This window comes from Cnephaeus nilssonii (assembly GCF_951640355.1).
Source record: "Cnephaeus nilssonii genome assembly, chromosome: 11".
Lineage (NCBI taxonomy): Eukaryota > Metazoa > Chordata > Mammalia > Chiroptera > Vespertilionidae > Cnephaeus > Cnephaeus nilssonii.
In genome coordinates this window covers 29,114,540-29,142,198 of record NC_137082.1, presented here as the reverse complement: position 1 = coordinate 29,142,198, position 27,659 = coordinate 29,114,540, and the positions used below count along the sequence as shown (strand labels likewise).

Here is a 27,659-nt window from a genome sequence, read left to right as displayed (position 1 = left end):
AAATGTCATCCACAGAAGAGCCTCCTCTCGTTTTCACAAAAGAAAACCGAGCTGGAGAAGTCACCTGCCCAGGCCCCTCTAACTCTCATGCTTGCTTGTTCCACTCCCCCACGTATGAAGGAGAAGTTGTCATCATTTGCCACACTTTGTAAACTACTGGTTTATACTGGAAACTGTAGGTTCTGACTGCCCATGGGATTACAGTTTATTATTAAAATATCCAACAACTTGATGTAACCAGCACTGGCAATGTGGCTGACCATGCTGACCTTGGCATGAGTTGCACACCGTGCATATTATACCACAATATAGATATCTTCATTCCTTCTTCATATCAACCAACAATTCTCAACTATAGGCACTGCCCAAATTTACAGACAGTTTCTGCTATAAGCTCCTTATGAGTCAGCTGTTTAGAGAAAAAATAAATTAAAATTTCCCCCAGAGAACCAGTGCCCTATGTACAAAGTAAGGCTCCCGAGTCAGCCAACAAAAGCTTTTCAGTCCACGCTGGACTTGGAATACAGAACCTTAAATGCTGTATCAAAAGAATGAAAGCAGTTGCCAGCCAAATTTAACTACCTGGCTTTGTTTCCTCCTGCCTCCTGGCACTAAGAAAATGAATCAAGTCCTCCCTGGAATGCCCAGAACACACTTCCTTCCTCTAGGTCAATGGCACCCCGACCCTCCTCTCAGCATCCCCTAAGGAGACCCTCCCATCTGCTCAGCATGGTGGCCACAGGCAGGCAGTCCTGCAGGGCTGGGGTTTTGAGAACTCCAAGAGCTGGCCAGCCCCACAGCCTTCAGACCACATGGCTCCCTTCCATCAGCAGACCTGCAAGGAAGCCGCCGCTTCCCTGCCCAGCATTGCCTGTGCCACCACCTGGAACACCTTACACTGCTCCTGGGTCTCCCATAGGCTCAAGGCCCCTGAGGATTCTGACTCATTGGAATACAGCCCATGACTCCCAGGCTGCCGTTGTACTATCGCCCACTCGTTCCCCCAGAAGGCAAGGCGAAGCCCTTCCCCAGATTCTCTCTCATGGAGCAAGAGACAGAACCAGAACTCAGAAGCTTACTCCCTACCCTTCCCGAGGACAGTCCTGTCCCTGCAGGCTCCACCCCGTGAGCAGAGCCTCTGGGTAGAGGAAAAGGCTGCAGTGTGAAGAGAGCAAAAGAAGGAGCAGGAGAAAACAGAGCAAGCCCACAGGAGGAGGCAGGAGAGATGGCTCTCTTCCGTCCTCAGCCAGCTCCTCGCCCATGTAAGCTGGGAGCAGGGAAGCCAAGGTGAACAATCAGAGCCCCGGCATCAAGGAAGGGAGCACAATTCAGCGGGAAAAGACACAAAAACAAAAAAAGGACACAGTGGAATAAGAGCCACATTAGAAGAACGAACACAAGATGCATGTGCGGGAATTCAGAGAGAACAAAGGAGGCTTTGAGGAGTCGGGGTGCTTCAGCGAGGAGAGGAGCAAGCCAGACTGGAAGGATGAGCAGGGTGCATGGGGTGCTGGGGCACACTGGGTGCTGGGGCACACAAGCACAGCGGGGTGAAACAGCAGGTGGCTCAGGGAGGTCACCCCAGGGAGAGCCAGAGAAGGGGACAGCAGGGATCAGAGGCATGGCTGGAAAGGCAGGGGACAGACAGAGCAAGGGAGAAGCTTCAAAAGTGGGCACATCCTGCTTTTAAACAGGGAGTGGGGCTGCAGCCTGGCAGCTCCGAGGAAGATGCCAATGTTGGAAAGAAGGCTCCGGGGGCTGGTGCACAGAGCGGGGCAAGGAGAGTGGCCCTGGGGGCACGGAAACCAACTGGGAACCTAGTGGAACAGCCCAGGTCCGACTAAGGAATGTGGCAGGACGGGCCCTGGAGAGAGAGCTTGCCCTGCAGCTGGTGGGATGGAAGGAGCTGAGAGTCAGACTTTCCAGCGTGCACAGCCGGGTGAGGGGTGGTGCTATCCACCAAGAGAAGAAACACGGTGCAGGGTAGGTGGGGGCAGGGCTCACTACAACACCTCCCACCCCCGAGTCAGTCCTTCTAAGCTGCCTAGGTAAACGGTGTTGTTCGATGCCTTCCTTACAGGGGCTTCAGGATCCCATTTAGTACCCCAATCTCACCTGCACCCAAACGTTGTCTGCAGCAGAGTTGTGATTCCCACACAGAAGAAAATGGTCCCAATGAGCTGGCTGGTGGCCCACTGGTCGTACCCCACACACATGGCGTCGGCCAGCAGAAAGGGCACCGCGATGGTGCCGCTGAAGCAAGTCAGGTAGTGCTGTGGGTGAGAGGGAGACAGAGGAAAGAGTAAACCTTCCTCCTTATTTTCTGATTTCATCCTAACTCACCCCTCCAATGTTGTTGTTTTTTTTAAAAGGAACTCTTTGGTTTGTTTAGGAACACATGAGTATCATATACCAAATCATATTTCTTTTTCAGTATCTCTCCTTTCCATTACATTTCCATTATACTTGTATCATTACTTATTACTCACATGAGTCCAGGTCAGCATAAAGGAAGCACTTAATATAATCATATTTTATTGATATTTTACTCATGCAATTCTTACTGGAATTACCTGCTTTTTTTCTAATGCTTTTCAGTATCAATTGCTAAAATCATAGGTCTTTCTCCCCTGATCTGTACACATTAATTATTTTGCATGGAACCATTCTTGAAACAAACTCTAGAAGTCTTGCTATATCTTTCTTCTGCAGTTTGACTTGCCAATATTTTATGTAGAATTCTACAACTTTATTCTTGAAATAATGGGTCTGGCCGAAACCGGTTTGGCTCAGTGGATAGAGCGTCAGCCTGCGGACCAAAGGGTCCCGGGTTCGATTCCGGTCAAGGGCATGTACCTTGGTTGTGGACACATCCCCAGTGGGGGGTGTGCAGGAGGCAGCTGATCGATGTTTCTCTCTCATCGATGTTTCTAACTCTCTATCCCTCTCCCTTCCTCTCTGCAAAAAATCAATTAAAAAAAAATGGGTCTGGGGGTTAAAGCTTCCTTACACTGAGTGTTTTCCACCCTTTTCTGTGGTACATTGTTTGACAACAATCAGGGAAGGGTAATGGTCATACAGGAGCTGAGGAATGCTCCACAAAGAGACAGCTCTCTCTCCTTTGGGGGCCCCACCTCCGCTCACTTCCCTTCCTCCAGGGGCCTGCTCGTTCAGTGCCTGCTTCTGTTCAGCAAACCCAATTTTATTCCCAATAGTTCCCCATCTCTGCTCCTGTTTGCCAAAACGTGTAGCTTGCAGCCCATGAAGCCCATATTTCATAACACTAATAGGTGTTTCGTGCAGGAAACAGAACATTCCCATCCAGGACTTCTCCGGGATGCTCACAAGCTTAAGAACATTGTGCATCGTCAAGAAGGGCATGATGCATGCAGGTTTCCCAATCCCATTTGACCAGGGAACACTTCTAAAAAACACCTAGAATATAAACATTTTAAAAGCAAGTCTCCTCAATCTGTTTCAGGATGTTCAACCCAAGGAAAATCATCCGCACGAGCACTCAGCTCCTTGGATCATGACATCTCCTTTATTAGACACCTTTCAGGTCAGGTGACCAAGTGCTGTGATACCTAAAGGGGGTCGGGAGGGCTGGAAACCCGGACCAAAGCATCAGCTGTCGGGGCAGGTACAGCCTCACTTCCAAGTGCATAAACCTGTCTGGGCAATGAGACTGACTTTTTCAGCATCTGAAATACCTCAGGTTAAACTGATCATTCAAACTTAAAAAAATGAAGAATGGAAAGTCAGACCTGAGAACAGAGTCAGGCTATCCATTGTCTGCACTATCAGAAAAGTGCAAACAAGGAAGCCAGGTTGATGGACCTTGAGCTTTGGCAAGGGCTAAAGCTATGCACTGATGGTTCTGTTGAGACAATGGTGGCTCAAGCAATTTCCTGACCTAAGAGTCTCAAAGTAAATCTTTACTAATATTCACTGACCATTAAGATAGTCTGTCTGCTACCAGATTGCCTGCCTGACTAAGGGCAAGATGTGTATCTAAAATTGAATAAAAAGCTAAAAGGCTTCACCTGGGCACCAGTGAAGCCTTTCCACTAGAGAATGGCTCCCTGCCTGGCCCCCCGTGATTTCCAAATTCATATTTTTTGTCTAGTCTCGTCATTTGTGCGTGGCCCTTCTGTCCTGAACCCTAGCAGTGCAGGTCACGGCTTTCACACGGCTAAAACAACCAAGGCAAACCCAGGCCAGGGGTGTGAATCCTAGAAAAGAGCTTCCTGTCTTGTCCCCTTTCTCTAAAGCACCACTTCAGTCCGTAAGTGGGAAGAGGGTGCTGAGAGATGAGGGAAAGCACCAAAGACGTAGGAGCCCTGCAGAGGAGCCCAGCCCTGTTCCACTCCCTCCCCTGGCAGCGTCCCTGCTCTGCTCCCACTGGAAGCCGCAGCAGACAAAGCAGCTGCTTTTATGGCAAAGTTTGCCTTTCTTTAAAAAGACTGAAACATGGCATTTTTCAGTGTCGCCCATGTTTCATGGCAGAACTGACCACGACTGTGGGTTGGTTAAGTAAGCCAAGAATGAAAGATGAAAACTAGTTCTTTTCTCTTCTCTTCTACTTTTCTCTCCCTCTGTTCTTCCTTCTTTCTATATTGCTACAATTTTCTGTCCTTTCTTCCATGTCACTTCCTTTGCTTATTCCCTGAATGTTTTCCTTCCTTCTTTCTCTGTTTAACCTCCTCCTCCTGCTCTTTTCTTCCTTTCACTACTATAAACTGATGTTGACAATTTCCATTCATCATTCTTGAGAGAGTAATATATACTAATAAAAGGGTAATATGCTCATTAGACCGGGTCGACCGGACATATTCTGGACATGTGACTTCCTTCCAGACAAAGCCATGGTGGCAGGGGCCGAGGCAGAGGCGGTTAGGGGCAATCAGGCTGGCAGGGGAGCAAGCAGTTAGGGGCAAACAGGCCGGCAGGGGAGCAAGCAGTTAGGGGAGATCAGGCTGGCGGGGGGGCAAGCAGTTAGGGGTGAAATCAGGCCGATGCGGGGGAGCAAGCAGTTAGGGGCACAATCAGGCTGGCACAGGGGAGCAAGCAGTTAGGGATGCAATCAGGCTGGCAGGGGAGAGCAGTTAGGGGCAATCAGGCTGGCAGGGGAGAGCAGTTAGGGGGCGATCAGGTTGGCAGGGGAGGGCAATTGGGAGCGATCAGGCCAGCAGGAGAGAGCAGTTATGGGCAAGCAGGCCGGCAGAAGAGAGCAGTTAGGAGGCGATCAGGCTGGCAGGCAGGGGTGGTTAGGGGCAATCAGGGAGGCAGGCAGGCGAGCAGTTAGGAACCAGCAGTCCCGGATCATGAGAGGGATGTCCGAAGGGTCCCAGGTTGGAGAGGGTGCAGGCCGGGCTGAGGGGTCCCAGATTGGAGAGGGTGCAGGCCAAATTTCTTGTACCGGGCCTCTAGTCTCTATATATAAAAGCCTAATATGCTAAGTGGTCAACCGCTCGACCAGTTGCTATAACGTGCACTGACCACCAGAGGGTAGACGCTCCGACTGGTAGGTTAGCTTGCTGCTGGGGTCCAGCCGATGGGGACTGGGCGAGACGGGCCCAACACACCCTGGAGCCCTCCCGCGATCCCTCCCGGCCAGCCAACCTCCCGCAGTCCCTCCCCAGACAGCCAGCCCCTATCGGCCCCGATCAGGACTGGGCGAGATGGCCCTGATCACTGGCCAGGTCGAGGGACCCCACCCATGCACGAATTTGTGCACTGGGCCTCTAGTTTATAATAAAGTCCTCAATAAATCAAAATCAAAACTGAATTTAAAAAAAATCCAGACAGAGAACTCAAGCATCTGCTGGTGGTTACATCCTAAAGGAACCATCTTACCTGCAGCCCCAGAAATATGCACAGGTACCAAGGAGGTACGTCTTCTATGGTGTAAATCATGTCCGATCTCTGGGGGTCTAGACTGCCAGTGCTATCCAACGTCTCGGCCAGAGAGCTCTGTGAGCAAGAGGGACAAAGGAGTTGTTTAATAAAAACAAGGACTGCCCTAGTCGGTTTGGTTCAGCGGTGTCTCTCTCACATGGAAGTTTCTCTCTGTCTCCCTCCCTTCCACTCTCAATAACTAACTAACTAACTAACTAACTAACTAACTAACTAAATAAATAAATAAATAAATGTAAGGACTAACGTTAGCTCAGTTCAGTACAGGCCCACTACTAAAAAACAACTTTATAAAGTGCTGCCACTTCCCCGTAAAATTAAGCCTTGGCTACCTTTGACACAATGCTCAAACACACTGGCTCAGCGGGACAACCCATCTTCAGACTTTGGGGATTCAGTATACATTGCCATTGTCCCATCCCCTAGAGCAGTGATGGGCAACCTTTTGAGCTTGGTGTGTCGAACTTCGCCAAAAAACTGTGCATAACTCGGGTAGTGTGTCACTTTGAGGAAAAAACTAACTCCAAGACTCTAGTCGCAAATGTTTCATCCTCAGGAGTAGCAAATGTTTCATCCTCGGCATGCGGCCGCGTGTCATTAGAAATGGCTACGCGTGTCAGTGCTGACACGCGTGTCATAGGTTCGCCATCACTGCCCTAGAGTATTCAGCTTGCTCAGAGCTTCTCCCTAGCCTAGAGACCACCTGCGTGGAGATGATGCTCCAAGGATGGGACTACAAAGTAATACCTGGACATGAGCAGACCATGGGTGGTGACCAGAATGAAGAAATAATATGCAATGCTAACCACTTTCAAACAGAGAGCATTAATCTTCTGCTCCCACCCCACCCCAACCCTGCAAGGAGAATTTTTTGTACCTAAAAATAAAGTCCTACAGCCTTGTACAAAAACACTGCTACTCAGACACAATGGTGAATGAAAAGAGCAAAATTCAGAAGTGTACAGATAAGTGACTCATATTTTACTTAAAATAACAGACCAAAAATGTATTTCTAGTTCAGGGGGCAATTTTCTTTCTTTCTTCTTCCCACCACTACTCAAAAATTTTTTTTGAATGTTAAGTGTTGCATGCTTTTTGAGACAAAATCTTCACAAAGATCAGACGCTTTAGGTTATAGCCTCATTCAGCAATTTTCAACTGGTGTGTCACAAAAATTTTTAAAAGATGCAATATCTGACTATTAGGGGCACTAACCTCTTTTCCTTTAGATTGTCAAATAAAAAAAATGACAACAGCCAACAAAACAAGAGCCATCCGATGTGAATGAATCAATATTATACCTATTTTTTTTTTGTCACATTGGCAAATATATACTTTTTGGTATGGTGGTGAATTTTAGTAATTAGTTTATGTGTGCCATGAGATGAAAAGGTTTGAAAACTGCTGGTCTAGGTTATAGTCTAGACCAGTGATGGCAAACCTATGACACGCGACGCGTAGCCATTTCTGATGACACGCGGCCACTGAGGCGGCCGCATGCCGAGGATGAAACATTTGCGAAATAATGTTTTTTCCTTAAAGTGACACACTACCTGAGTTATGCTAAGTTTTTTGTTGAAGTTTGACACACCAAGCTCAAAAGGTTGCCCATCACTGGTCTAGACATCCCCAGTCAGCATTGACATCACTTCTTTTTCTTTTCAATTGAATTTATTGGGTGACATCTATATATATAAAAGCCTAAGCAACCAAACAACTGAACGACCGGTCACTGTGACACGCACTGACCACCAGGGGGAAGGCGCTCAATGCAGGAGCTGCCCCCTGGTGCTCAGTGTGCTCCCACAGTGGGAGCTCTGCTCAGCAGGTGCCAGGTGCCAGGCTCACGGCTGGTGAGCACAGCTGCAGCTGAGGCTGCATGAGCCTCTCCCGCCTCTGCTGCAGTGCTACCAAGTGGCAGCTGTGGCAGGAGCGGCAGGACCGGGATGAGCAGGAGTGGTGCGGCGCCCAGCTCGGGCTCACCAGCCGCCTGCTGCTTTGTGCACTACTGCATCCCTCCAGGGATGTCGGACTGCTGGTCTAGGCCGATCCCCAAAGTCAACTGGGATGAAACTGGCAGTCCAAAATCTCCCGAGGGGTCCCAGATTGGGAGAGGGTGCAGGCCAGGCTGAGGGACCCCACAAGTGCACAAATCCGTGCACTGAGCCTCTTGTTGGATAATAAAATTATATAGGTTTCAGGTATGCAATTCTGTAATACATCATCTGTATATTGTATTGTGTGTTCATCACCCCAAGTCAAGTCAGCATCACTTCTGAAGTCAAGCAGCATCCGAGCCAAACAGCAAATTCAAAACTGCTCTGATTCCTGAAACCCAATGAACAATTTCTTGGAGCCTGAGATGTGCATTTTTAAAAAAATATCTTTTATAACCTAACAAATAGAGTGTCTACCAGGAGACAAAACATTCTGACCCTTGACCACATCTAACCCATAGAAAGATGGTGACTCCGTGTATTATTACTCAATTTTCCATGCACAGGACAACAGAGACTTAGAGGCCAAATACCCCTGCACAAAAGAAGTGATGCAATTCAGGCTTACCTTCTGAAGCCTAAAGGTAAATCCAGTGCAAGTCTATATTTGATCTAATCCAAATGTGACTTGAATATGACCTTCCAGAGAGAACTTTTTCTCCATTCAAAAAATGGATAGTGGGAGAGTTCCTTGTTGAATGGGTAAAATGGGGTAGGTATGTCTTTTAAACATTTGTTGGTAGAGAGAGTACACATGTGTGAGGAATCTGATATGTAGTGATACGCAGTGAAGAATTAACTCAGCAGGTGTGGGTGTCCAAACCCTGCACGTCAGTGAAAGGTTTGGCCCTTCTGGCACCTGGGAGGTAATACCTAAGCTCTTAGAACATCCTGCTTCTTAAGAATGTTATTTGTTTACCTGAAGCCTTGGACTGCCCCAAATAGTTTATGCTAACGATATGATCTATGGTGGGGGCCTTGGGCTACGTGGTATCAGTCTGACCTCTGAAGGAGCTGGACATTAAGGTCAGCCACACCTACATGACTGCTCCCCAATAAAAGCCTGGACACCAGGACTCCAGTGAGCTTCCCTGGTTGGCACACTCCTTGAGAACTGCCACACATTGTTTCTGGGAAAATTAGGCAGTGCCCACATGACTCCACGGGAAGAGGACAACTGAAAGCTTATGCTGGTGTCTCCTGGATCCTTCCCTATGTGCCTTTTCCATGGATTTTAATCGGTATCCTTTCTCTGAAATAAGCTGTAACCATGAGTGCAACCGCTTCTCTGAATTCAGCAAATCACTGAACCTGATTGGAGAACCCCCAACTCAGGTCTTGGGAATCACACACTCAGTTGACCATTTTGCTAACATGATGCACCTGTGGATATTGGATTTGTACAATTCAACACCATCACATTATCTACGTCTCCAAGTGGGGAGTGTTGCTGCTCACAAAGAGAGATATCTGAAAGTACAGTAACACTGCAATGTCCTTTAGTACAACTACTTTTAACTATTGTTTTAATGCACAGAAATGAAGAGACTATACCTGTCCTCTTTCAGGCCTGGCAGACTAAGATTAAGACATGTGTACGTACAAATACACACACACACACACACACACACACACACACACTCACTCACTCACTCACACTCAATCTTTCTTAGTAATGAAGGTGGATCTATAACACAGAAATGGAACGAATGTAAATGTCCACAAATAGTATTAAGATGACACTCAGGAGGGAACTGTGTGGTCAAGGGGATCAGTAAACCCTGTCAGACAAATGCTGCTCCCCTCGTTGAGACAGGAGTGCGCTCGGTCATTAGAAGCTATGGTACCAGAGTCAGTCATCACTGCATTAATACAAATCACTGTAAAAACCTCAATAACAGTAACTTTCAAGAGCAAGGCTTCTTTAAAAGATGACTGCATTAATAGTTTAATGATGTCACTTGGAAGACTTTTCTATCTTCTTCCATCGTCTGAAATAATCAGAGAGCAAGGAAATGACCTGTCCTTCAAAGATTAATGAACTCAGAACTCAGTTCTCTGGTTGGAGCCTTCTTAAGTTCACTATTAACTTTCCAGTCTCTTCAAGTTATTTAGCTAGTCCAGCACTTTGGGGGTCAATTGCCATCTCTTTTTCTCTGGGAAATCATTTCCTCCAGCAAACCCTTTCGGTAAGAGGCTATACAGTAAATGTTTTAGGTTTTGTGGGTCATCAAGGCTCTGTCACAACGGCTCAACTCTGCCACTGTCGTGCAGAAGAGCCTTAGACAGTATGTATCAAGCGAGTATGGCTGTATTCCAATGAAACTATCAAAACGGGTGTTGGGCAGATGTAGCTTGCCAACCCCTGCTATAGAGTTTCAAACTGATTATCATAATGTCACAGTTAATATTCTCATACATTTTTCTTATATCTCCTTTCACATTGCTAATGTGTATTTGTGCTTTCTCATTATTTCCTTAATCAGGTCCATCAAAGATCAATTTCATCAGTTTTGTGTGTTGTTTTTTTTAAAGAACCAGCTTTTGAGTGCCAGTTAAAGATGCTAGATTGGTCACATGTGTCATTTCTTCTAACTCCTAAAAACACACAGAAGGAATAAATATGTCACAAATCTACAAGAACAAAGAAAATATGGAAAAGAATTGAGATGAACACATTTCTGGAATAACTGCATGAGCTGTAACCCATAAGGGAGAGGGAAGGAACAGACAACCTGCGTGCTTGGAGGAGGACGGTGTGAAGTGAGCTGAGTGACCAACAGGAGCCCAGAAAGGTTCTAAGCTGGGAGGCACAAGACGGAAAAGGATGGAAGAGGATAGGTTTTACCTATGCAAACCAAGCAGACATCCTGTTGCCTGCTGCTATCCTCATCCTTCAAGGTACAACAATGTATGGTTTGAAGCAGCGGTCGCCAACCGGTGGTCCGCAGACCGCTGGTGGTCCGTGAGGTCCGAAAGGTTGGTGACCGCTGGTTTGAAGAATATAAACCAGAAAGACATCAGACTCAGGAATACTATGTGGGGTTAAATGCAAAGATGACCAGTGGAATCCTCATCGGCTTCCAGAATGCCAGAGCAGGTTACAGAAACCAGGCTTATTCACAGGAGACTAGAAGAACCTTTTCTACAGGAACTGTGATCAGCCCGAGACAATATGCTGATATCTAGACTCCACAGCAACAAGACAGCTTTCCTCCTGGTTACTCAGTGGCAACTCCCACCAGTAGACAAACTTCACTCACAGACAACCACCCGACAATCATGTTTATTGCCTCACAAACCTGGGACAAAGGAAGCCTCCAAAAATAAGAGGAAATAGGGCCAATGTGGTATGAAGAAAACATGTCTAAAGTAAAATAAAATAAAAACTTGTATCACAAAAAGAAAAATATTTTGGCCCTGGCCAGATAGCTCAGTTGGTTAGAGAGTCATCCCCAAGCACCAGGATTTGGGGTTCCATCCCTGGTCGGGGCACATGCAGGAAGCAACCAATGAATGCGTAAAAAAGTAGAATAAAAAATCCATAATTCTTTCTCTCTCTCTTTCCCTTCTTCTCTCCCTCCCCTCCTTTCTCTCCCTCTACAATAAATGAAAAAAAAATTAATTTGAACCTGGGAGGAAAGAAATGCCATTTTAAAAAGCTCTAATCAGTAAATAAAAGCAAACACAACAAGTCCTAGCTGGTGTGGCTCAGTTGGTTAGAGCGTTGTCCCAAGCACCGAAGGGTCGAGGGTTTGATTCCCTGTCAAGGCACATGCCCAGGTTGCAGGTTCAATCCCCAGTCAGGGTGTGAACAGGAGGCAACCAATCAATGTTCATCTCTCACACCAATATTTCTCTCCCTTCCTCTCTCTTTAAAAAAAAAAAAAAAGAGAACAAAAGAGGTGTTAGAAACTAAAAACAAGATAGATATCTTCCAAAAATAACAAAAAGACAAATATAGGTAAGAAATTGTAATGGTTTTAAAAGTCAGAATACAACCAAGATAACAGAATATAAGAATTAATCAAAGAAATAAGAACATTTCCAAGAAATAAAGGACATTTTTATAAATTAAAAGACATTCCAAGTACTCAGTGAATTAATAAAAAACAATTCAGATATCTTAAAAATTCAATAATCAACTGTAGCCCTTAGCTGGTTTGGCCCAGTGGATAGAATGTTGACCTGCGGATAGAATGTTGACCTGCGGACTGAAGGATCCCGGGTTCAATTCCAGTCAAGGGCATATGCCCGGTTGAGAGCTCAATCCCCAGTAGGGGGCGTGCAGGAGCCAGCCAATCAATAATTCTCTCTCATCATTGATGTTTCTATCTCTCCCTTTCCCTTCCTCTCTGAAATCAATAAAAATAGATTTTTTAAAATTAATAATAATCAACTGTACTAGGAAGACCTTAAAACAGAAATTAAAAGACAAACAGAAATAAAACATGAATTGACAGAATTTGGACAGAAGTAAAAGGGAAAAAAAAGAAAAATGAAAGTCATTGGCTGGTGTGCTCAGTGGTTAATGCGTTGGCCTGTGCACCAAAGGGTCACGGGTTAATTCTGGTCAAGGGTATGTACCTGGGTTGCGGGTTCTTTCCCCATTCCTAGTAGGGGTGCTTGCGGGAGGCAGCCATTCAATGTCTCTCTCATATCGATGTTTCACTCTCTCCCTTACCTTCCTCCCTTCTGCCCTCTGAAAAATAAAAAAATAAAAAGAGACAGAGAGCACAAGAGAAAATGGACATTTAAAAGAAATGTAAGGGTCACAGACTAGAAATGAAAAATAAAATAAAACAATGTAAGTGAAAAAAAACATATTAGAGAGAAATGACAGCTAGAGAAAGCAGGCAATGGAGATCCAAAATATTCGTAACTGGAGCCCTCAAATAAAATCAAAAGAACAGACTGGAACAAAAAATAAAGATATAATTCAAGACCGCGTTCCTAAAGTAACAGGAGCTTTGACACTACATATTAAAAGTGCCAGAAAAAACTGACCCAGAACGGTCAGCATCAAAACTTATCTAAGTAGGCAGGCGCCATTTGGGGGCTCAGTCCATCTGGGTTTCCAGATGACCTAATAAATTCATAATTCTTTATACTTTTGGCCTTGTGTGTTCCTCCTTCGGTGACCCTAGCATTTGGGGCAGAAACCTGTGAGGGTTCCACGGGGAAGGGGAGCCATCGCCCTGGCTTAGATCAGCCCAAGTTTGCTAGACAGTAGCAGCTTGACCTGGGCTTACCTCCAAATCCTACTCGAGTGACATCATTGTGGCCTCGATTAGGCTTCCCTCCCTTACGGGCCCTCCCGAACCAGCCAAGGAGGTGGCCAGATCTGGGACCTCTCCTTCCCAGTACTGATCCCGCACTCAACACCGGCTCATTTCATCGCCGGTAAGTGACAACTGGGTCACCCCTCTGGATTTCCGATTTGCCATCTCAGACAAAAGACCTAGCGCCAGGCCAGAAAGACTCTCCAGTCCGGCCTCAGCCCCAGGACGCCCACCACATGGATTAGACTGTCTTCCTCACTCTGGAGCCTGACTAGCCGGTGGGGACACCCTCCCTCTAGTCTAGCTCCCCGGGTCTCCCTTTGTTTCTTACCTCCTCTTCCTAATTTACACCATCTTTTTCCATCTCTCCCTCTCCCACCTCCTCCCCCAAAAAAACTCCTCTGGGATGTTTCCTCCATAATCTTAACACACTCAGCCTTTCCACGAGGTCCGGCCAAAGCGCCTTATCCACAATCGAAGTTATTCATGTTGGCCCAAGAATGGAGCTTTCGATTTGAACATTCTTGGGGACTTATCTGTCACCGCAATAGGAAGTGGTCAGAGATCCCTATGTCCAGGCCTTCTTTACACGCCGCAATCATCCTTCTCTCTCAAACTTGCTCTCCTTATCAAATCCTACTCCACCCAAACCCCCCTCCTGCCAACCCCAGACCTTTACACCCTAAGGCTGCTGAGTGTCCTCCAACCCGCCAGGTCCTTCAGACCCTCCCAATCACTTGATTCTCCGCTCCCCTACAGTTCCCCCAAACCCACCTCCTTATAGCCTTCCTCCGCATGCCCCCTGTCTTTGACTCCACCCCTTTGTCCACGCCCTCAACCTCCTTACCAAGTCCCCCTTTTACTCCATCTCAGACGGCCAGCCTCCAGCCCTTGTCCTTCCCCGGCAAGAGGTGGCCGGGGCCAAGCGTATTGTCCACGTACACATCCCATTTTCCATGTCCATCCTCGCACAGATTGAGGGACGTCCTGGGCCTTTCCCCACCAATCCAACCACCTTTACTAAGGAATTCGAGGACCTGACCCACTCCTATGACCTGACACAACATCTATGTCATCCTGTCCTCCTCTCTGACCCCAGAGGAGAAGGAGCGCATTTGGCAAGCAGCTCAGGGCCATGCTGACGCCCTCCATAGACAGGACACGCCAGCCAACCCAGTTGGCGCTGACTTGGTCCCCCAAACTAACCCGAGATGGGACTGTCAGGGCAAATCTCCAGGGCGCCGGCTTCATACTCATATGATCATCTGTCTCATTGCTAGACTAAAAAAGGCTGCCCTTAAGGCAGTGAACATGGCAAACTTAATGAAATCACTCAAGGCTCTGGTGAAAACCCAGCTCTCTTCCTCTCCCGCCTCACAAAGGCCTTACAGAAATTTACCACCTTGGACCCCACCTCCCCAGAGGGAACCCTTCTTCTGAACACCCATTTTATATCCCAATCAGCCCCGACATACACCGCAAACTTGGAAATATAGACACAGGTCCACAAACCCCTCAAAAGACCTCATTAATCTGGCCTTTAAGGTCTTAATAATAGAGACGAGGAGACATAAATCCAAAAACAAAAGCGAGATCAGGACCAGGCTGAGGCCCAGAAGGAAGCCTTTCAGCTCCTAGCCACTGCTCTCCTGAAGTGCCGGTCCTCCAGCCAAGGAGAAGTCAGGGCGAAGCCCCCTCCGGGCCCACACCTCAAATGCAACAAGGAAGGACACTTGGCCAAGTCCTGCCCAACCGCAAGAACCCCGCCGAGGCCCTGCCCAAGGTGCGGAAGGGAAGGCCGCTGGAAATCAGACTGTAGTCTGGCTTCCAGACCTCCTGGGACTGGCCACCAAAACCTGAAGTTGCCCAGGCCCTGACAAAGCCCCATGGACTTACATCGCCAGGACAGAGCCTCGGGTAACCATTGTGGTGGCAGGTAAGCTGATCTCCTTTTTTTTCCCCCACGTCAGACGGGTCATGTGCCAAAAGCGTAACAAGGTTCATGGGCGGCACATCTCACACAGCTGCATGAACACCCAAATCATCACGCTTATGAACTACAAAAGGATCCTGAACTCCTTTTTAACTAACAGTGAGCCACTCATTCTGCCCTCCCTGAATTCAGTCCCCTCCTCAGTCTCTACTATGGGGGTTGATGGATTAGTCTCACAGCCATTAGCCACACCTCACCTCTACACTGCATCTTACTGAATACCCCCTCTATCCACTCTTTCCTCGTTCTACCTCGGTGCCCAACCAGGGCTACCACGTATCCCCTCATAAAGCCCAGTTGTCCCGAACCACAGTCACCTACCTCAGTTTCACTCTCAGCCCGCAAAGTCGAGCCATTACCTTGGACCGTAAACACCTTATCTCCTCCATGACTGTTCCCTCCTCTAGACAAGAAATACTCTCCTTTCTCAGGCTCGCTGCGCACTTTCGCCTCTGGGCTCCCAACTTCAGTCGTCTCGCAAAGCCCCTCGATGACGCAGTGAAGGGACCCCCTCACTGAGCCTTTAGATCCCAAGGCCAGCATTCTCACCCCCTTTAATGCTCCAAAAGCTGCTCTCACCTCAGCACCTTCTCACCCCCCTGCCCTTCCCAAAGAACAACTTTCTCTACTGCAAAACTGCAAATTCTTACTTAACAGTCCGGCTATTATCAGAAGCTGAACTCATTATTACCCAAACATTAGCATGTTATCTCTAAGGAAAAATGTGGTAGTTTTCATACAAGTGGCCGGAGGCCTGGAAACTACAGTCCTAGAACAGGCTGTGGGGCCTGCTCCCCGCACCCCCCTCGGCCTTTCTCCAGCCTGATATGCCTATCCCTAATTTTCCAAAGTCTTCTTTGGCAGCTTAAAAGCTTTGGCGCATTGCTGGGTTAAATGATAAACATCTAAATATTTCAACAAGTTTTAAGTTCACCCGATTTTAGCTTTTGTTACAGAAAATCTGTAAAGCAGATTTGGAACGGTTGATGTAATGTCTTACTGAAGTTGTGATTCTTGAAAGTGAGAGTGTTCATAAATGTCAATCTAAGAAATGCTGGCTGTTTTGGTTACCACTGGAAAATTAAGGTTTCTAAGAGTTAAGAATTCTAATTAAATTGGAAAGAAAGTGTATCGTTTTGTTAATAAAAGGCAGAGGCATGGACAGGCATTTTGAGAGAAAAAGAAAATGAGTTAAATTTGTAAGCAGTAAGCCAAGACAAGTAGAATAGGGAAACTGAGATAGTTAAACAGCAGTTTGCTAGGGAAACTGACATAGTTAAAACAGCAGTTTACAGCCGTCTAGAAAATCCAGATGCCAAGCAGTTGGCAGCCATCTATTAAATTCTATCTTCCTAAACCAAGGACAAATGAAGCCAAGAGAATAAACCTCATTTTGGTATATCAGACGACAACCCTCCAAACTAATGTCTCTTTCCTTCCATCAGACCATTTGTCATAATTCTTACTGTTCTCGCTTTTGCCCCAGTAATACTAAAACGTATAGAAGTTTGTCTCCACCAGGTGACAAGCCCTACTTGTACTCGGGAAATACCATCCCTAGACACCATCACAACCTCCTTCTGTGCCCAGACCTCAGCGTCCCTCTGACTCTCGGAGCAAGGACGATGGGCCAGGTACAGAAACTCACCAGGGCAGAAAGTTCTGGATGCCTAGCAAGGGGCAAACTGGGAAAACAAGAACCTTGCCCCCAGGGTAACCTCCCCTCCCCTCGCTATCACTGGTCATGTGGTTGGACCCCTGATCTTTCGTATCACTAGTCAGGCAGCTTAGACCCCTGATCTTTTCCTCCCTAAAGATAACATGGAGACCTCAGTTGTATTTCGGATCCAGGTCCAGAAAACAAGCAAAACCAGACAAGTGACACTGTGGCAGCCTCAGGACCAGCTTTTACCTCCCAAGTCACCCAACAGGATGGCTTTTGGGCCTTCACTAACCTGTCTCTCGGGGAAATCATGCTCCTACAACCCCTCGCTCCAACCATGAGAATCTGTACAGTGTTCCAGCCAACTGCAATCGAAGTCCATCCCCTCAGCTGTGACCGTCCTCCCTGTTCCATACAACAGAAAGGCTGGAAGGTCAGGTCTGATCAAATAATCGAATGGATATCCCCTTCCCTGGAAACTGACCTCTAAATCATTTCACAACAGACTACATTCCACTTGCTAAGACCATTATCTTTCCCCTCAAGACCCACCCAGAGAATTTTCCACCCAGAAAAAGCCCGCCTAAAGTCCTTTAAAATCTGACTCCCCATCCCTGGCTACTGGTGCCAATCTGGGGCTCAGCTCATCTGGGTTTCCAGATGACTTAATAAATTCATAATTCTTTACCACTACCACCGCCCCCCAAAAAACAAAATAAAACAAAACAAAACAAAAACACATAACTAAGTAAAGTTACTGAATATCAAAGATAAAAATCCGTAAGACAGGCGAAAGATCAAGATACTGATAAGAAGAAGAAAAAGACTGGTCAGATTTCTTCACTGCCACATTCAGTATCAGCAAATGGGAAACCATAAAAATCCTACAAGACTCCATAGGCAGCAAAATAGCAGACATATGTCATAGAAATCTTTACCGACACAGCTCCTAGGGCAATGGAGACTAAGGAGAAAATAAACAAATGGGACTACATCAAAATAAAAAGCTTCTGCACAGCAAAAGAAACCATCAACAAAACAACAAGAAAGCCCACTGCATGGGAGAACATATTTGCCAATGCTATTTCAGATAAGGGTTTAATCTCCAAAATTTACAGAGAACTCATACAACTTAACAAAAGGAAGATAAACGATCCAATCAAAAAATGGGCAAAGGACCTAAATAGACACTTTCTAAAAGAGGACATACAGAAGGCCGAGAGACATATGAAAACATGCTCAAAGTCACTAATCATCCGAGAGATGCAAATCAAACAACAATGAGATACCATCTCACACCTGTCAGAATGGCTATCATCAACAAATCAAAAGACAAGTGCTGGTGAGGATGTGGAGAAAAATGAACCACTGGTGGGAATGCAGACTGGTGCAGCCACTGTGGAAGACAGTATGGAGTTTCCTCAAAAAGTTAAAAATGGAGCTCCCATTTGACCCAGTAATCACACTCCTAGGACTATATCCCAAGAAATCAGAAACACCAATCAGAAAGGATATATGCACCCCTATGTTCATAGCAGCACAATTTACAATAGCTAAGATTTGGAAACAACCTAAGTGCCCATCAGCAGATGAGTGGATTAAAAAACTGTGGTACATCTACACAATGGAATACTACGCTGCTATAAAAAAGAAGGAACTTTTACCATTTGCAGCAGCATGGATGGAACCGGAGAGCATTATGCTAAGCAAAATAAGCCAGTAGGAGAAAGATAAATATCACATGATCTCACTCATATATGGGATACAAATGATCAACATAATTTGATGAACAAGAATAGATCCAGAGACAAATGGCAGGGGAGGAGAAGGGGGTTAGAGAGCAACCAAAGGACTTGTATGCATGCATATTAGCATAACCCATGGACACAGACACTGGGGCGGTGGGGGCTTGGCCGGGGTGGGAATGGATAGGAAGTGTCAATTGCGGGGAAAGGAGACATGTGTAAAACTTTAGACAATAAATAAATTTAAAAATAAATAAAAGAAAACAAAATGGGAGCAGCAACTACAATCTTCAAGACTAAATGCTATAATTAGTTTGGGTTAGGAATTTATTCCCACAAGCCAGCCCTTCTCTTAGAAACTACTATAGAGTTCCTTCTCTAACTTCAGTGAACATAAGAATCACATAGGAATTGCATGCACATATCTAAGTAAAGTTACTGAATATCAAAGATAAAGAATCCGTAAGACAGGCAGCTGATCAATTATTCTCTCTCATCATTATCTCTCTCCCTCTCCTTTCATCTCTGAAATCAATATATATATATTTTTTAAAAGTATGCAGAATTTGCCCTGGCTGGTGTGAGTCAGTGGTTAGAGCACTGGCCATGCTAGGAAGGGTCTCGGGTTCAATTCCTGATCAAGAGCACGTACCTGGGTTTGGGGTTTGCTCCCTGCCCTGGTCTGGGCATGTGCAGGAGGCAACCAGTCAATGTGTTTCTCTCATGTCAATGTTTGTTTATCTCCCTCCCCTCCACTCTTTCTGGAAAAGCAATGGAAAAAGTAACCTCATTTCTGTGAAAAGAAAAGCAAAAGCAAAAAAAGTGTATGAAGGAGGAACACCAACCTATTATTATTAGTGGTTATTGGGTTATAGTTTGGAGTGGGGTCACAGAGGACTTTGACTTTTCACTTTAACAATTCTATGTAATTGTGAAGTTTTTGGCCATTAAATCCTTTTTGTACAATGGAAACAAACAAACAAAAAACAACAGAATAATATAGACCCCAAATGGCTAGTAAAATAGGAAGGTATTCTATCTCACGAGTATTCAAGAAAATGCAAATGTACCAGTGTTTTAGACAGTGGAAAAGTTTTCACCCAAACAGGTAACTGTCTAGCATAAATGTGCTAGACATTTTTCTTGCCAATAGATCACCATCATCAGTAAAAGGCACAGCGACAAATGTTAAAAAGCTCCCAAGTGTTAATGCTCCTTACTCTTCATTTCCAAACACAGCCATCATTTCCTGGATAAGACAGGAGGAAGCCCCAAAATCGTGATAGCCCCACAGCCTGGAAATTCTGATGACTCTGTGATTAAGGAGCCAGGACCTTAGCACTGGATGCAACCCAACAAGTCGATAAATTCGGACGCACTTTGCTACAAGATGCTGAGACCCAAGCAAGCCTAGACTGCAGGCATCAGTGTACATGCTGACCGTAGCTGCTCTCGTCTCTGCACTCTGAGGAGCAGTGTGGAATCCAACACCACAGGAATTTCAACATCTCAGCATGACTCTAGTCTAATTTATAATAATTTGACCAAATAATAGCAATACTGGTCAAGATACCCAAAAATGAAATGTCTATCTCACAGACTAGAAATTTTAAAAAGAAACTACCCCTACATAAAAATTTGATTATTCAAAAATTCCAATATAATTTTTGTTATCACTGTAGTGACTATACTGCAAAACTGTTGCACTCAACCAAGTTGGGTATTATATTTGCATGTGTCAACTTTCTAGTGGTCTTTGTGAGTAGAATATACAGTATCTACTGTCTATAATACAAAGCAGTGATTCTAGAATATAATGCCTCATTATATAAGTGGATCAAATTAGTAATTGTCACCATAAAGTTAAAATTTATTTTTAAAATTTATTTAGAACGTCATCCTGATACCCCAAGGCTGAGGGTTTGATCCCCAGTCAGGGCACATACAAGAATCAACCAATGAATGTATAAAAGAGTGGAACAACGAATCACTGTTTTTCTCTTTCTCTCCCTCTCTTTCGCTCTCTTCCCTCCTTCCTGTCTCTCTAAAATAAAATCAATAAATAAGTCTATCAAATAAAACTCAAATGAAAGTGAGAAGTCTCAGGGCTGCAATGCAATCTGAAAATGCCATATTATCAAACTTTTCATGGGTTAGACACAAAGAAAATAAAATCCAGATATCTGAACCCTCTTTGGGCAGCTCTCCTGGCATCTAGGAAAATGGTCACACAGACTGACCTATAAGGAGACAGGATGAAGCAAAAGAAGATTCTCCCACTTCAGTGTGATTTCTATTGCTTTGGTCAGAGCTTCCTTCATTAAAGGCGTTTTCATTGTCTACATAAACTATCTACTGGATTCTCTTAGTCAATGCACACGTCGTATGTACCAGACACAATGCTAGTAACTTTCCATATATTATTTCATTTAACCCTCACAACAACCCTAAGACAAATGTGTTTACTTCCATTTCAGAGATGAAGCAACTGATGCCCAGAGAGTTTAAGTAATTATCAGGGTTTGAGTCACATTAGCACACAGACCCAAACTCTTAACCCCTTCCCTCTGGCATGCTGACTGAGGCTTTTAAAAATATATAGATAAGGGCCTCTATACGAGATTTAGCTTAACTGCCATTAAGACAATTAAAAATTAGTAACTTCTTTTGATTCCTGGTTGTTGGGGCACGTACGAGAGCAACCCATCGATGTTTCTCTGTCTCTCAACCTCTCTAAAAAAATCCAATCAATAAACATATCCTCAGGTGAGGATTTTAAAAAATTAGTAACTTCTACTCCTCATCACTTCCATTTCCATTATACAGAGAACACCCACACCCACTCCGCAGGGTAGACCCAAAAGCCAGATGAAGAACACGTCCTGGACAGAACCTGAGACAGCAGCGGCGGGGCGAGGGGGTGGTGATGGAAGTGGGTACCTTTTCTGCAATGCCGTTTTCCGTTGTGTAGATCGCCATGAGCTCTGTGTCTTCATTGTCCTGTTCACCACTGGACGTGGCGCCTCCATTTATCACCACCTGAAGAGAAACACTCCATTTAAAGGCTGTTTTACAGCATTTCTCTCTGCAGTACGGAAACATTTCCCCCCAAAGTTGTTTGTCATTCTCATAGACAAAAACTGTGCATTTTTTTTACCTATCAATGTAGCCAAATTTGCGGTGTTCTTAAATGAAACTCCCAACAAGTGTGTGCTGCGTTAGTAACCACAAGTGTGTTTTGAGAGAGGAGAAACATACCACGTGTCCCACAGAGGGAGGCTGTGTGAACAGGAGGGTCAGCTGAGAGAGACTCAAAATATAACATCCAAAGAAAGTAGAAGAACTGGGATCCCCAGCATTTGGCTGAGGGACAAAAGCTGTGTTTCTGGGCCAGGGAGAGGCATACTGAGCTGCCTTCCATGACAATGACTTCCAAGTGCCATCCCTCCGGGAGGAAATGGGCCGACAGCACCCTCACACTGTGCTCTCCTAACTGAGTAACAACCCCCTTTCATGCATGCCCTGTGACACAGCCGACTTAGGTCCTGGCTGCCAGTTTTGAAAAATAATACTGAAAATAATTGTTCGTATGAATCCAACAACTACACTTTAAAAACACAGAGAAGAAAAGTATAAAAATGTTTAAATTCTGGTATTGTGAACTAACATAAAGGGAAGTGAAAGATGAGTGAGGGCATAAGAGAAAATACAGTGCAACACTTAACAAAGGATCAGCATCAGAATTTCATAAAGAACACCTGCAAATCCATAATACAAACAATCCAAAGGAAATGGGCACAGGGTAGGAGCATGCAAATTCACAGAAAAAAATTAAATCGCCCCCCCCCAAAAAAAACAACAACAACAACACAGAGAGCTGTTGAACCTCACTTAAAATTATAGAAATGACCATTAAAATTAAATTTCGTTTTGTAGCATAAATTAGGGGGAAATTCTTAGAGGAGAATCTGGTGTTGAGCAGGGTGTGGGAGCAAAGCTACTTTAAGGAATTAGAGAGACTATGTTCTTGGTGGAATGGGGTACCTCAGTTCCCTTTGTGAAGGGGAACCTAGCACTGGGATTTAGAACAGGCATGTTCTGGGACCAGCAACTCTACTCATAGAAACCTATCCTTCAAACAGAGCCATGCAAGTGTATGTTCAAGGTTACGGTTGCAGCATTACTCAAAATACTGAGTACTTGGAAACAACCTAAATGTTCATCAAAAAGACATTCTTAAATTAAGCTATATGCATTTCAAGAATAATATTCAGCCATTAAAAGAAAATTGATGTACTGACAAGAACTCCAAGAAATACTGTTTAAAAACAAAAAAGGTCACAAAACAGTAAACCTAGAATTATCCCAGTTGTGCTAGTAAAGTAAAATAAAATAAAATAAAATAAAATAAAAATGTAATAACCTCCCTGTGTCTAAATGTTTGGTAAAGGATCCAGTCACTAACCAGTGTGAAGGCTTACCCAGGGGCAAGGAGTAAAGATGGGCACCTTTCATTTCTCACTCCCAACCATCCTTTTTAGCATTTGGATCTTTTATAATCAGTACATATTCATATGTTATTTGTATGCTGCTTTTTTAAACGAATAACAAAAAAGATGTACACCACAATATTAACAGTGGTTGTCTTTAATCAGTGGGACCATTTTTACCTTCTTGTTCCCTTTATATATGTTGGTAATTTTTTGTAATGAGGGCAATTAATTTTTACAACAGGAAGAAATTAGAAAGACTAAAGTTCCAATATAGCTTAGACTGAAACAGTCCAGAGAGATTTAATCCACTTATTTTTGTGGTTGAATACATAGGACCAAAGAAAAATTTAATTTCTCATTCAAGATCACAGATTACAACCCCAGTATGAAGCTAGTTTTAAAGTATGCCGAAGATCTCGATTAACTGGTACATAATTCTTACTGGGCAAATTTTCTTATATCATTTCAAATAAAGAGATGCTTTTTTTATTGATCGATGAGAGAGAGAGAGAGAGAGAGAGAGAGAGAGAGAGAGAGAGAGAAACATCAACCTGTTATTCCACTTATTCATGCATTCATTGGTTGATTCTTGTATGTGTCCTGACCGGGGATTGAACCCTCAACCTTGGCATATCGGGACAATGCTCTAAGCAACTGAGCTACCCAGCCAAGGCCAAAGATTGCTTTTAAAACTATCTCTAAGACATGTTATGTCTTTTTACACAAGCCAACAGGGTCTATGGAGTTTGCTTGCCTATAAAACTAGCTGCCAGCAGGATACATGTTCCCAGACAAGTTTACATCCACAAAATGAAACTCTACCTTACTATCAGAAAGAACCAGGCTCCAAGTCCTATCACAGCAGCACTCAACCCACTGCGAAGCCAAGAGGTACATACAACTCAGGATGAACTGTCTTAAAACAATAATGTTTAGTTACTAAATCATCAGAGAAGCCCAGATCTGATTTAACCCCCTATCCTAGCTAAAACTAACCTTCACCCAAATTCATCTCCAGTGGCCGCAGGGTCTCCTTTTGGGGTGATGAAAATGTTTTTGAACTAGACAGAGGTGATGGTTCCATAACATTGTGAATGTGCTCAATGTCACTGAACTGTTCACTTTTAAATTTCAATTTTGTGTGAATTTCACCTCAAAAAAAATGGTAATCTGTATATGTGGCATAAAAGAGATTTCCCCCTGACTCATTCCATTCCCACACACAATTAAGTAAGTGCTATAAATTGCAGACGTTCCCCAGGCTATGATAGGGCTCAGATCTTCATCCAACAAACTGTGTTTGAGCACCTGCTGTGCCCAGGCAATGAGGATGCAGTCCTGCCACATGTCTGCACCCCTAGTGCCCCCGGGTGGGTACCAGGTTAATGGCACTCACTGACTGAACACAGGATACACTAGGTGCCAGGAGGTAAAACACCAGCTTGTTTTACTACTATTTTTCCTTTGGTTTCTTAAGTTAGCTATTCTGATGGTCTACTTTCTTAAAAACATAAAATATAATTTTAAAAATAATGCTAAAATCAGTTCTTCAGGAAAGGCGTTTTGAGCTCTTTATTTTTTAAAAGGATAAAAAATGTTTCTGACACTATCAAAGCTTCACATTTTTAAACCTCTAAATATTAATTCAACTGGGAAATAAAACATGTCTTGGAAAGCTTTCTAAACTTAATAAAACATTTTCTTTTGTGTTATTAATAGCATCACAGATAACTGAGGGGAATCTTGGCATCTTCCATCTCAGGAAATTGATCAGGTTTTTATTAAAAATATCCTCAGATTATGTAAAAATCCTTTGGGAACAACATGTCCTTTCTCCCTCAAAATTATTTGAAACCAAACTTGTGGCGTTAAGTGCCCCTCCTAAAGTAATATTGCACAGTCACTCAATCAGCTATGAAAGCAGGTTTTCTCTGCCCAAATTTGTCCGGTTGATTCTGCTTGTCTCCAATATGCAGGCTTATGTTGCCTTTGGATACAGGAGTGTGCCAATTGCTCAATAAAAATCATGCCTTTATTGCTTTATTTCTACTAAGCTAAGACAATAAAGCTTAAAGTATGTGTTTTGAATAGTAATCCTAAAACGGTCAAATGTACAGGAAACAGAAATGACAGCAGCTTTTGTGAAGCTGTGTCACGCTGAATGTCAATTTCACAGCAATGCCCATTTAAACTGACAGTGGAATAAGCCTGTGTTACTCAAACAGAAGCCGAAGGGAATCAGTCAGCAGCTGCAGGTACCTGTAAGGTGAAAAGTTCAAGGACCTGGGAAACCCTGAGCCTCTGATCAGAGGGCTCAGGACTCAATTAGCGTCTGTTTTCCCTTTGGGATCTGGTGTAATTCGCCCACCACCGTCATAAGTCTAATAGCTAAGTGAACCATTTTATACTAAAACAGTCATGTTCAGAATAGTGATACAGTTCCTCAAACTGACTGCTTTCTATTCTTTAATAAGAAGGTAACACACTATTCTTACCCTCCCTACACACACACACACACACACACACACACACACACACACACGATTTCCTCCATATCTATAATTAAAATGTGTTTTAAATAGACTAAAGATATCAAGATTAGTGTTTCCCAGTCTTTAACCCAAGCCCTTTAACTGAACATAAAAATCTCCCACCTGCCTTCAGTACCTGAAATTTCAAAATTAACTACCATGAAAAATAAATCAAAGTGAGTATAATATAGCATATGCCAAACCTACAGAGCTTGTCAATCTTAGATGACAACCCAAAAAAATGTAGCCGACAGGTCTAACATTACACTAGCAATCCTAAAGTTGGCGGAGGCGGCAAAGCCCCTAATCTTGTGCTCACGGCCTCTTCAAACATGGCAGCCCAGGGTGGACATAGGCAAGCAAAACCTCCGGAGCAACCAATACTGCACCCAAAGCTCGGCCAATCCTGCAAAGCACAGCCTCCTTCGCTTGTTCTCCCCAGCCAGCCTCCTCACTTCTTTGGCCTCCTCCAGAGGGCGGGCTCCTGGCCTGCAGCAGCCAGAGCACCTTCAGGGCTCCCGCTCGCCCCACCTGCTCCCCAGCACAACCTGCCCTTTGAAAAGAGCCAGATGCCTGCCTCTCCCCATTCCTGGACCCTATCCTGAAGGGCAGGGCGGTTTGATGTGCCTGTCACAGGCCCACACTGAAAACCCTGTTGGTGCTCCTGCTCCCACACATCCCATGATGATGGTGAGAACTAACATTTGCTGGGCACCGATTCATGTGGCACTGAACTGGCCACTTCACCAAACATCTCCCCTTCAAGGTGATGTCTGCAAGAGCTATGGAGCCCCATCCACAAATTGATTCCAAAAGAGATCCCAAAGGTACCCAGCCAGTTCCAGCACGCCACCCAAAAGAGCCATCATCTCCCATTCTTTCCAGGTGGTAACACATGATAGATGACAAGGTGCATTTCTGATAGGTAAAGAAAATATGAGGGTACAAACCAACAAGAAACAAAATCAACATCCCAAAAGGAAAATAATATAAATGGCTCCTGAACATTTGAAGAGTCTCAACCTCACACAAACGAAGATGCAACAGAAAACTTTTTCCATCGACTAAACTGGCCAAGAAAACCAGTCCAGCCCATGTTCCCCTGGCAAGCCTGAAGGAAAACGGGCACTCACACCTTGCTGATGGGAATGAAATGATCTCAACACAGGGCACTTAGCGGTGCCCTTCAACCTAGTGAGGCACACCCTCTGCCCCAACAGTCCCTCCCATTCCTGGAAACTTATCTTTTTCTTGCATCTGAGTGAAATATCCTATGTGCAAGGTTATTCACTGTAACAACAAAATATTAGAAACAAAAGACATCTATCAAATGGGAATATGTAAATCAATTATGGGACATCCATCCCATAGGTGATCTGTAGTTATATATAGGGCACTCTATATTCTGATCAGGATGTACAGACATCAACAACAATACGGGATAGGGCAAAAGTAGGTTTATAGTTGTTTGAATGGAACATTATATAATAATAATAACACAAGAATAAACTGTTTCACATACAACTGTAAACGCACTCTGTACATTAGTAAGTGAAAAAAACAAGAGCAGAATTACAGACATAGACATCTAGATACACACACGTGTGTGTATAAAAGGAGACGAGAATGTATTTGCTTACATATTCGCAAGCCATTTCTGAAAAGTGGTGTGTGGGGAGAATTGGTGTATACAAGGCCGGGCAAGGGGCTTTTCACTCTATTCACTTTATACTCTTAAATTTTGAATCGCCTATCTATATAAAACCCTAATATGCAAATCAACCAAACAGCGAAATGAGCAGTCACTGTGATGCGAACTGACCACCAGGGGGCAGATGCTCAACCTAGGCGCTGCCTCCAGCCCGCAGGCCCCAACCAGCGGTGGTGGCAGCGAGGACAGCAGGGGACGGTGAATGGGCGGCACCAGGCCAGCCAAGGCAGGTGTGAGCAGGGCAGGGCTGACAGCAGGTGGTGCCAGGCCAGCCAAGGCGGGTGCGAGCGGGGGCCCCCAGATTGCCGGCCAGGCCTAGGGACCC

General features: G+C 44.7%; 1 protein-coding gene across 4 annotated transcripts in view; it reads right to left on the bottom strand.

Moving 5' to 3' along the window:
- The window catches only part of SLC23A2 (solute carrier family 23 member 2), a 128,037-nt gene that overhangs the window by 44,015 nt on the left and 56,363 nt on the right, over window positions 1-27,659 (bottom strand). For all 4 annotated transcript variants that reach the window (XR_013814169.1, XM_079783906.1, XM_079783905.1 and 1 more), the window contains 3 exons: window positions 21,540-21,638; window positions 5,860-5,976; window positions 2,116-2,273 (listed from right to left, as the gene is read on the bottom strand). Coding sequence is in view for 3 of the 4 variants with exons in the window: in XM_079783906.1 (XP_079640032.1) it covers window positions 2,116-2,273; window positions 5,860-5,976; window positions 21,540-21,638 (374 nt within the window). In the remaining variant the exon portion in view is untranslated. The remainder of the gene's footprint in view (window positions 1-2,115; window positions 2,274-5,859; window positions 5,977-21,539; window positions 21,639-27,659) is intronic.